Source organism: Penicillium odoratum (assembly GCF_028828045.1).
Source record: "Penicillium odoratum strain IBT 22623 chromosome Unknown utg000001l_segment0_segment0, whole genome shotgun sequence".
NCBI lineage: Eukaryota > Fungi > Ascomycota > Eurotiomycetes > Eurotiales > Aspergillaceae > Penicillium > Penicillium odoratum.
The window spans coordinates 17501-28863 of NW_026643143.1; the positions used below are offsets into that span (position 1 = coordinate 17501).

The 11363-nt window shown below is 56.7% G+C and overlaps 2 protein-coding genes across 2 annotated transcripts in view; both read left to right on the forward strand.

Annotated features, from left to right (window-relative positions):
- N7520_000014 (uncharacterized protein) overlaps window positions 1-754 on the forward strand; it is a gene marked incomplete at both ends in the record, with an annotated part of 1511 nt that extends 757 nt beyond the window's left edge. Inside the window, 2 exons of the mRNA XM_057133949.1 lie at window positions 1-597; window positions 648-754. The exon at window positions 1-597 is cut by the window's left edge and continues 757 nt beyond it. Of these exons, the coding sequence (XP_056999885.1) occupies window positions 1-597; window positions 648-754 (704 nt within the window). The remainder of the gene's footprint in view (window positions 598-647) is intronic.
- Window positions 755-1258: 504 nt separating this feature from the next.
- Window positions 1259-5296, forward strand: N7520_000015 (reverse transcriptase; the record flags this gene model as incomplete). Its single annotated transcript, XM_057133950.1, has 1 exon — window positions 1259-5296. The coding sequence occupies one exon, from the start codon at window positions 1259-1261 to the stop codon at window positions 5294-5296; it is 4038 nt and encodes a 1345-aa protein (XP_056999886.1).
- Window positions 5297-11363: the final 6067 nt, after the last annotated feature.

The window sequence follows — 11363 nt, forward strand, 5'->3', positions numbered from 1 at the left end:
TCTGTAGCCCGCAAGATAACAGCTGGTGTGCCGTCTTTGGACCGAAAGCGCACCTTAAGCGAGAAACCTTCTCCGTTGTCATGCACGGCGTGCCGATCAGCTTCGACCCCTCCGCCCCAGATGCTGCGAAACGCCTGCGTTCACAGAACGTACGCCGCATCCCTTCGACCGCTAATATCATGCACATCGGCTGGCTCATGCCGGCACGTAAGATGGCCGACCTCCGGAAACAGGCCACAACCTCCGATACCACCACCGCTAAGCTCGTGATCGAATTCGACGACCCAGACGCAGCAAATCAAGCAATTCTTCTCGGCCTGGCGCTGCAGGGGCGGGATCACGACTGCCAATTCTTCGACGGCAGCCACCGGCTGCAGCAGTGCTTCCAGTGCCAATCGTACGGTCATATCGCCCGTAATTGCAGAAGGGAGATCCGCTGCGCGTACTGTGCTGGATCTCACGACTCCAAGGAATGTGCACATGCCCGTAACCGCGCGTCTGCCAAGTGTGCTGTGTGTATCAGGCACAACGAAACCGCAGTTGAAGAAGCTAAGGTCAAAATTAACCACTTTGCCTTCGAACGAGAGTGCCCTCGGCGTGCCGAGCAGCTCGACATGATCCGTATCAACCGTCTCCGGGGCCCTCAGCTCCACCGGACGGCCACAGCCCCTACCCCATCAACGTCAACATCCCCAGCTGCCCCTACCCCCGCAGAAGCATACTCCGGCTCACAAATCGGCAAAGCGGCCCGTGAGCTAGTCAATAGCGCACAACAGGTGCTAGAGCCCGTACTACAGCCCGCAAGAAAGCTCGAGGTTAGGATCCAAGGCCGGTCCGCTAGCCCTAGCAAGCGCCGCCGGGCCCCGTCCTCGAGCTCAGAGAGTGAAGATGCCCCTTTGGTCCCCGCAAGCCGTATTCGGCCAAAAACCACCACAGTTAACCGGAAGCTGGTCACGTACGGCACCCCACGGCTAGTGCAGCCCATGCAAAAGCAGTGGGAAGGGCTCCACGCCCCGTCCTCGGATATGGTGGAGATCCTTACGCCGGACGTCACAACAGAGAATCTGGAAGATATCGGCACGCAAACCCGTAGACGCAGCAGGCGTACCGCCAGCGAGTCCTCAGACGAGCTCAGCCAAGAAGCCCCCACACAATCGCAGAGAACTGGCCCTATCACTCGAGGCGCAGCGAGCGCGCAATGATAAGCCAAACGCTGAAAATCCTGCAGGCCAACTGCCGTAAATCGAACGATACGGTCATGAAGCATCTCTTCGGTGAGGAAGGGGTGCGGAAGTGCGATATCCTGGCTATCCAAGAGCCTGAGATATTCAATTGGATGGAACCCGAGATGGGCGTCCATTCGCAGACACTTGGTGGCCGGTTTCATACACTTCTCCGGCCTACACCCACAGCCGTCCGCGAGGAAGCAGCACGCACGCAGCCCCGTGTCTGCTTCTTCGTATCGAAAGGGATCAACCCGAAATCGTGGTCGATCAGACACCACAGCAGAGACGCCAGCACGCTGACCGTGGAAACCGGGGCCGGCCAGCTGCATGTGCATAATATATATCTTCCGGGGAAGTTCAACGACCCAGAGCGTACGCAGGAGGTGAAAGAAGGTCTAGCCGCGCTCTGTGTAGCCCTACGCGGCTACCACAGTGGGCAGCATGTCGTGGTTGGTGATTTCAACCTCCACCACCCGCTGTGGTCGACGATCCAGCAGGCCCAGCTGCCGGACGACGACGCAGACGACCTGATTCGCATAATGGGTGATTTTGGCCTAGATCTACTCACAGAGAAAGGCACAGTCACATTCGAAGGGCCTGTCTATGGCAATATTGTGCGTAGCACGATCGATTTAACGTGGACCGCGGCGTCTCTCGCGGACCGTGTGATTCGCTGCACTCCATGCCGCCAGTGGTGGTACGGAGCCGACCACGTGCCGATTCTCACTGAATTCGACGTCCGTACCTCGCCAGCAGGGGTTAGAGAGCGCCAGGACTGGCGGGCCACGGACTGGGAGGCCTGGTGTAAGGCCCTTGAGAGATATATCACGAAGCAAGGGTGGAGCATATCGGGTCCTGGCTGGGTGCTCGATACAGCTGAGAAAGTGGACGAAGCTGTGAAACGGGTGATGGACGCTGTATCAGCGGCATCCAAAGATACTGTCCCCGTACGGAAGATCCACCCCGGACGCTCATATCCCACGTATACGCCTGCACTCGCCCCGCTGAAGCAGCAGGTGCGTCGGGCACGCCGCACATGGCAAAGTAGCCATAACGAAGAGGATCATGAAGCTTTTCGGCAGCTGCGGCATCAGCTCGGCCGAGAAAGCAAGAAGATGGGCCGTCAGGCACACAGAGAGAGAGTGGAGGAAGCCACTACGTCTATCGACGGATTTTGGCGGTTAGCAAAGTGGGCAAGGTCGCGGGGGGTCCCCCGGTCTTCACATACCCCCACACTCCGCGTTGGCGAACGTGAATTTACCACAACGGACGAGAAAGCAGCGTGCTTCCGCACAGCACTTTTCCCACCGGCCCCTACCGCAGATCTCTCCGATATCGACGGATATACGTACCCGGACGCCGTGCCGATGCCAACTACCGTTTCCCCAGCAGAAGTCGAACACGCCATCCGCAGGGCAACCCCGTACAACGCCCCGGGCCCCTCTAGCATACCGAATGCTGTGTGGAAGCACGGGTTGGACGTACCAGGATTCTCCACCTTTATCACGGCCATCTTCAACGCCTGCATTATCCTAGGCTACTGCCCACGGGCGTTCAGAGATAGTATAACAGTCGTGATCCGGAAGCCAGGCAAGCCAGATTACACTAATCCGAACGCATGGCGGCCGATCTCGCTGTTAGAAACCCTCGGAAAGGCACTCGAATCGATTATCGCTACACGCCTATCATACCTTGCAGAGGAGTATGGCCTACTGCCAGAAACGCATATCGGAGGGCGTGGCGGCCGTTCCTGTGACCATGCTATCCACATGCTGCTCGAAGCAGTATACGACGCATGGAGAAAGGACCGGCGGGTCGCTTCGCTTCTCACGTTAGACGGTAGCGGGGCCTTTGATAACGTCTCGCATATACGACTGATCCACTGTCTACGGAAGCGACGCATCCCGGAGATTATCACAAACTGGCTGATCAGCTTCTTATCAAATCGAAGCACGACCCTCTTACTGCAAGAAGGACGCTGTGCAAACGAACCGGTTGCTACCGGGATCCCACAAGGTTCACCACTATCACCAATTTTGTATCTTTTCTACAACTCAGACCTGATCGACGATATCCACGCAGCTGCTCCCGGCCGGGTGCTAGTGACGGGATATATCGACGATATCTGCATCCTTGTGTGGGGCGTTTCCCCTACTCGCAATTGTCAATTTCTCTCCGAACTACACGCTGTTGCTGAGACGTGGGCGAAACGGCACGCATCTAAGTTCTCTCCATCAAAATATGGTCTTATTCACTTTTGGAAGAGGGGTGCTGGCGCGCTGCCCCCGTACGGCGTCCATCCGCAGCAGACACCCGCCCTTACGGGCTCTGTCACGATTCAGGGCGTCGAAATCAAGCCGGTGGCGTCCCTCCGCTATCTCGGGGTCATTCTTAACGAAAACCTCACAGCCCGTGACCACCTACTCCGCTGCCGCAAACGAGCTGCAGTACTGACCGCGGCCCTCCGTTCTATTGCTGGCATGACCTGGGGGGTCACGACGCTCCACCTGCGTCGCATGTGGACGGCTGTGCTGTTTCCACAGATTAGCTTTGGCTGTTCTACGTGGTACACGAAGGGGGCCTACCAGGCGAAGACGACAGAGAATGAGGTGAACCGCGCTCTCGAATCCATGCAGTATCAAGCCCTTTACCGTATCGCCGGCGCGTTTCGTACGACGTCCCGGGCTGCGCTACAGATCCTTCTCTATGTCCTACCAGCGCCAATCGCGACTCAACGGCTAGCAGAACTCACATGTCTCCGTATTCATACCCACCCACTCCGCACTATCTTCCGCAGACGTACGCCAGTCGATAGGGCAACGCTACGGCTATACTGCCAAGACAGCCACCGCAATCTCGGACCTATCCAGAAAGCTATGACTACCCCGCTGCAGCGCCTTGAGAAGCATCTCCAAGACCGTGGAATCGACGTGCACGACCTTGAGCTGATCAAGCCGTACGCAGTGGCCCCGTGGTGGCAGCCGCCAAAAGTGCAGATCGCCGCAAGCAAAGACACAGCAATCGCGCAGCATAACGAAATCCTTAGGGCCGCTGGGCCCTACGGGCCTAACACCGCAATAGCTTATACCGACGGTAGCAAGCTCGATAACCCAGCAGGCGTAGGGGCTGCTGCCCTCACCTCCGTGGGGAGAGAGGTGGCGGTGCTACACCCCACAGATTCGATCTACGTGGCAGAACTCCACGGAATCAAGCTCGCACTCCGTCGATTCGACACGGAGATAAGCTTTCGACAGACGTGCGAGGGCTTCCGCGCAGAAACAGATACTACCGATACTACCGATACCACCGCTACTGCTACGATCTTCACAGACAGCCAGGCTGCGATTCTCGCTTTCGCACGCCCGCGGCGAAGCTCAGGCCAGTACGTGCTACGAGAAATCGCGGAGCTACTGGACCGAGTACAGCCTGTATGGCAGGTCCGCATCAACTGGCTACCCGGACATGTCGGGGTAGCCGGCAACGAGCGGGTCGACCAGATGGCCAAAGAAGCAGCCGAATCCACAGCCACGCCTACGACGACACCACTACTCCTTACCGCAGCCAAAGCCACCTTACGTGAGCAAACGTTAGAGGCGTGGACACGCGAGTGGACGACCTCCGCCCACGGTGAATACGTCCGAGACCTCTTTCCAGAGCCCACAAAAGCAGTATTTCAGCTCCATGAGCCACTCCGCAGACCCACTAGCGCTGCACTTATCCAGATGCAAGCAGGTAAGCTGGCCCTACCAGCATATCTGTCAACCATCTCCGCCTGGCGGGACGAAAGGGTAGCTCGGGCACTCGAGAACGGGGTGCCGGACCTAGACCCGTCGGCCTGCCACCACTGCGAGCGTGGTAAGATGGACACGAAGCACGTGCTGCTGACCTGTCCCCGCTTTGCTACGCTCCGCGCCAATACCCTTGGTATCGACCGCCCCCCGGGCGTATGGACGTCCTGGCTCACTGAGCCAGAGCGCGCACCTAAAGCAGCTTCCTTCATACTAGCCACACGCCTTCTCGGCCAATTCCGCCACCTACCAGAGACATACCACACCATAGCAGCCGCGTAGCGGCCACTCATTCCTTGGAGTGCCCACGGGCCTCCAGAAACCACCGATCCACTAATCTCCTAGGCCCTTCGGGCGCCTAGGGGCCACTGCGTTATTCGAAGACGGAGGGATAACACACGATCGAACACCATGGGAGATGCTTGCGGGGACGTCTCAGGCCTGCGCACGGTCAGCTGATCACTTTGCTTCTACCAGCGTTAGCGGTATGTGAGTACGGGTAAGGTTAAACTGCGAGACACGATCTGGCGAGCGAAGACGGGCGCGTTGAAGGGGTGCAAGTGAAGGAGAGAGGTTGAGCGTACGCGGAGAAGGGGCGTGCCGAGGTTTTGGTGTTTGCACTGTTTGGCTATTTTGGTCTTGGCGGACCTGTTTGCACTATTTGCCTTCCTTCCCCCCCCCCCCCCCACCCACCCTATCCGCCTACCAAATAGCCTACAGTTGCATCCGATTAGCGTTATTACCACTTGGTGATATAGTTGTTCCGGCTATCCTATAGTGCCCTACTGGCAAATCGGGCCAAAAGCCTGACAGATCCATGAATGAATACAAAAAAAAAAAAAAAAAAAAAAAAAAAAGTATACTCCTCTGCCTATACTCTTGGGTTCTGGCCCCTCTCGTATAGGTCTTCCTAGACGTGTCGTAACACTATCCCCCTCCTTTATGGACCAGGACTCTCTGGTTCGCTGACCCTTCCTATGGATCCACTGGGGTTCTCTGTGTAGTTCGAGTCCTTCCGAAACTAGCACTTTTGTTCTGCTGGCATACTCTGTGTATAGTTCAGGTCCTTTCGAACTGATACCTTCGTTATGCTAGCGTTCTCTTGTGTAGTTCGGGTCCTTTCGAGCTAACACTTTATTTGCATGGGTTTCTCTTTGTGTGGTTCGGGCCCTTTCGAACTGACACTTTGTTTGCATAGCGTAACAAGAACACATATCTCTTGGCACAACGAATTCTTGAAATAACTCCACAACCACGCCAGTTGGCGATTAACTGTAAACGGGAAGTTTTTAATTACTTCCGGCGCTACATTCTGATACCATCTTCGAGCGTGTCAGCATGCCAGTGCCGGCGTCCGCGTGGCCAACCCTGGTTTCAGGGACGGGCCGCACGGCACCCGCCGACGCCACTGCCAGACTCCTGAACGCCAATCACGACACCAAGCAGTTATTATCGTATATTGACAAGCAAAATGGGCACCGTGTGCCCGCCCAAGTGCTGCAACACCTCAAATTGCTCGAGGAGCTCACTGGGGACCTCCTGAAGAACCCCCTGGGCGCCGATTGGCGTGCAGAGTTTTCACAGCTGCGTCAGGAGACGCTGGAGATGCGGAAGGACCTTACCGCAGTACGGGCCGCGGCAGAGAGGCATCTGCCTACCCGTATGAGTACCAGCAGCTGGGCAGACGTGGTGCGAGGGGCTCCAGGCCCAGCACACCACCTGTCCTCTCATGGCTCAGCATCGTCGGTGGCGGCGGCGGTGAGCGATATTGCCGCAGACCGCGCGATCACCGTACGGCTCAACGATGCAGAGGCGGTGAATCGTTATCGACGAGAAACACCTGTAGAGATGACCGCGAAAGCCAACAGGCTACGTGAGCGTGCAGCTAAAGCCATAGGATCCGCACCACTGGCCTCTGTCCGCTTCCTGGCAGCCCGCCAGCTGAGATCGGGTGATCTCCGGTTCACCGCGCGCACTGCCAAGGAAGCGGAAATCCTGCGAGTGCACCGTGAAGGCTGGGTGCACTCTCTGGGGAGGAAAGCAGAGGTGCTGCTACCGACCTGGGGTATCGTGATCCACGATATCAACGTTCGCTCGCTAGGGGTGAACACGCCACGTACGGAGGATCTGCGGGGCGTGCAGGATAAGGTGATCGGCCAGCTGCTCGCCAATAATGGGCCGGACTGGGGAGAAGGGGCTGAAATCACTCGACTATCGTGGCTCCGCACGCCTGCGGGCAAGACGGGGTCAATGGTGGTCGAGTTCACATCTCCATTGCCAGCCAACGCGGCGATTGACCGGGGGGTCTTCTGGGACGGGAGCTGCTTGACTGCTGTGATGTACGACCGGGCTATCCGTGTACGTCAGTGTCACAACTGTCAAAAGTATGGTCACATAGGAGCCACTTGCCCGAATCAATCCCCAACCTGCGTCCACTGCGCCGGCGGGCACTTATCTCAGAAGTGCAGCGCCAAGGCCGACGGCACGCTGAAGGAAAACAAGTGTGCCAATTGCGGGGGCACACACGCCGCGTGGGCAACTGACTGTCCGGACCGGGTGCGTGAAGTCGATAAGATGAAGGAGATGGCGCGATATCGGCCACGATACCACCCAGTTCCGGCTCACTTTTCCGCTAAAACTTCATCTGTGATGTTGCAGCCGTCACCAGCCAGTTCGTGGGGCACACCGGCCGGGCAGTCATCAACTGAAAGTAGTGGCACCGAGAGTAGCGACTTGACCACTGCTGAGAGGGCTGCGCAAGCGGGAAGTTTAACTGGAAATTCGACTAGCCTGCAATCTAGTCAGTGGGCGAAAGCAAAGGAGAAGAGGGGGACCAGCACTCAGTCAGGGGCCACAGTGTCCAAGAGTGGCCCCCAGCGGCAGCAGCCGGCCGCCAACGAGCCTACAGTATCCATGGATACTGGAGAAGACTCGATCTGCCCGGCAGAGGACGCCACACAGGCAAGCCAACCGGATAGTGCCAGCCAGTCACCTCTCCACGGAAACGGTATCAGCTTTGAACCGGCCACATCCAGACGGGCCACCAAAGCGACAAAGAAACCAAAATCAAAGAATAAATCAGTCAGCACAGAGAGCACAAGCTCCCGCAAGTCGCGGAGGCTGATAGAGCTCACCGAAAAGGCTGCTGAAGCCACAGTCAGCATGCCTGAAGTCCCTACCTCAGAGCCAGCATATGACGCCAGCTACAAACCATCAACAGTCGGCAGCTCAGCACTCACCGAGATCAGCGACAAGATCTTCAACTCATACCACCATAGAAACCCAAGGAAACGTCGACACACAGAGACTGAGACCGCCGACGTTCGGTTCGAACCACGCCTTCGGCGGAACACCAGACAACCACAAAGCGCAAAGCCCACCAGATCTCTCACTTCCTGATGAAAGAGTTCACCATATTCCAGTACAATGTGAATCGATCGAAGGACGGGGTCATGGCGCAGTTTCTGCGCGATCCCAAAGTGTTAGCCGCGGACATCATCGCCATCCAGGGGCACACACGCCGCGTGGGCAAACGACTGCCCAAACCGAGTGCGTGAAGTCGATAAGATGAAGGAGATGGCGCGATATCGGCCACGATATCATCCAGTTCCGGCTCACTTTTCCGCCAAAGCTTCATCTGTGGTGTTGCAGCCGTCACCAGCCAGTTCGTGGGGCACACCGGCAGGGCAGTCATCATCAAGCGAGGGCAGCGGCACCGAGAGTAGCGACTCGACCCCTGCCGAAAGTTCTGCACAAGCGGGAAGTTTAACTGGAAATTCGACTAGCCTGCAATCTAGTCAGTGGGCGAAGGCAAAGGAGAAGAGGGGGACCAGCACTCAGTCAGGGGCCACAGTGTCCAAGAGTGGCCTCCAGCGGCAGCAGCCAGCCGCTAACGAGCTCACAGTGTCTATGGATACTGCAGAAGACTCATTCTGCCCGGCAGAGGACGCCACACAGGCAAGCCAACCGGACAGAGCCAGCACCCTCCACGGAGACGGCATCAACTTTGAGCCAGCCACCACAAAGGCTGCCAAAGCAGCCACTAAAACAACAAAGAGACCAAAATCAAAGAATAAATCAGTCAGCATAGAGAGCACAAGCTCCCGAAAGTCGCGGAGACTGATAGAGCTCACCGAAAAGGCTGCTGAAGCCACAGTCAGCATGCCTGAAGTCCCTACCTCAGAGCCAGCATGTGACGCCAGCTACAAACCATCAACAGTCGGCAGCTCAGCACTCACCGAGATCAGTGACAAGATCTTCAATACATATAACCCGAGGAAGCGTCGACACACGCAGACAGAGGTGATGGACATCCGATTCGAACCACGCCTCCGACGGAACAACAGAAGCGCAAAGCCCTCCAAATCTCACAGTTCCTAATGAAAGAGTTCACTATATTCCAGTACAATGTGAATCGATCGAAAGACGGGGTCATGGCGCAGTTTCTGCGTGATCCTAAAGTGTTAGCCGCGGACATCATCGCCATCCAGGAACCATGGAAGAATCCCTTCCAGGACAGCACCCACCACCCCGCGAAGGGCACTCACGAGCTGCTATGGCCGGCGGAGGCAGAGACAGGCCAGCGGGCCAGGGTATGCATGTATATATCGAAGAAATTAGCGGGGTGGACGCACTACGCGCACTCAGGAGATCTGCAAGAAGTGAGGATCCGCACCAATATCAGTGAGGTGCGAGTCTTCAATGTATATAACGACCAGATCACAGGGGACGGTTTAAACCTCCTCAGATGTTTAGTGAAGCCAACAAAGGAGCAGAGGGGGGCATCGTACCTGATTGTGGGGGATTTCAACCTACACCACCCGGTGTGGGGAGGTGACGACGCAGAGGAGGATGCTAAGGCGGAGGAAGTGTTAGAACTAATGGACACAGCAAACCTTGAACTATGGACGGAACCAGGGGTTCCAACGAGGATGAACGCAGTGAGCCAGACCACAATCGACTTGGTACTAGCGTCACAAAAGCTTCATGAACGTCTGATAGCGTGCGAGGTAAGCGAGGACACACATGCGGACTCAGACCATCTTCCAATTGCCACACTGGTTGATCTGGGTACGCAAAGTGTGGGGGAAGCTCGCCGGCACTGCTGGAAGGCTATGGACATAGAGAAATTCCTGGAATTTGTGTCAGCAAATCTGCTGGGCAAAAGGGGGATACCAGAAGGTGTCACGACACCACGACAGATCGATGAAGCTACTGAGTCTCTACTCAGCGTCATACAGCAAGGTGTGCAGGTTTCAACGCCTTGGGCCCGTCCGTCAGCCTGGGCACACCCCGGCTGGACCCCCGAGTGCACAGAGGCAATCAGCACCACCCGAAGGTTATTCCGACGCTGGAGAGACTCCAAAAACGACCAAGATCACCAGGAATACCGAACCGCACGCAATAAGAAGGGGAAAGCGATCGGTAAGGCGCTCCGACAGGGTTTTCGCACCTGGATCAAAGACACCATCAAGGACGGCCCGCGCGGCCTCTGGCGGGTATCAAAATGGGCTAGGAATCGCGGAGAAAGCTCTGGCGGCGTTATACCAGCACTGAAGAAAATGGATGGCCAGCTGGCGGAGTCGAACGAGGATAAAGCACAGGTGTTACGGGAGGTTTTCTTCCCACAGCCCCCAGATGCCGATCTCGACGACATAGCCAGGGCCAAAGCAAGACAACAATTACGATTCCCACCGATTTCTGAACAAGAGATAATAGACGTGATCCGCCGAGCACCTCCTGATAAGGCCCCCGGGCCAGACGAACTGCCAAACAGGGTATGGAAGCTACTACTCGCATGCAAGGATTTCACCCGAATCCTCACCTTAATCTTCGACGCATGTGTACGTACCGGCTACAATCCACGCCATTTCCAACAATCAATCACAGTAGCCCTTCGCAAAGGGGGTCCCCGGGACTTCCGCAAGCCCAAATCCTACCGACCAATCGCCCTTATGAATACCCTCGGAAAGCTGCTAGAAGCCGTGATAGCCAGCCGAATCTCGTGGGCGGTCGAAGAGCACCACCTATTGCCAGATACACATCTCGGGGGCCGGAAAGGTATCTCTGTCGACCACGCAATCCAGTTGATCCTTGACCGTGTCCACCGGGCCTGGGGTGACGGCAAAAAGGTAAGTATGCTACTGCTGGACGTCTCTGGAGCATACGACAACGTCTCCCATCAGCGACTTTTACACAATATGCGAATGCTAGGACTTGGGCACTTCGTGCCATGGGTCCAATCATTCCTCACAGGCAGATCAACTCGGATCAAGCTCCCGGGCTTCACCAGCGACCTCTTCGCCACAGAAACGGGCATTCCCCAGGGTTCCCCGATCTCACCAATCCT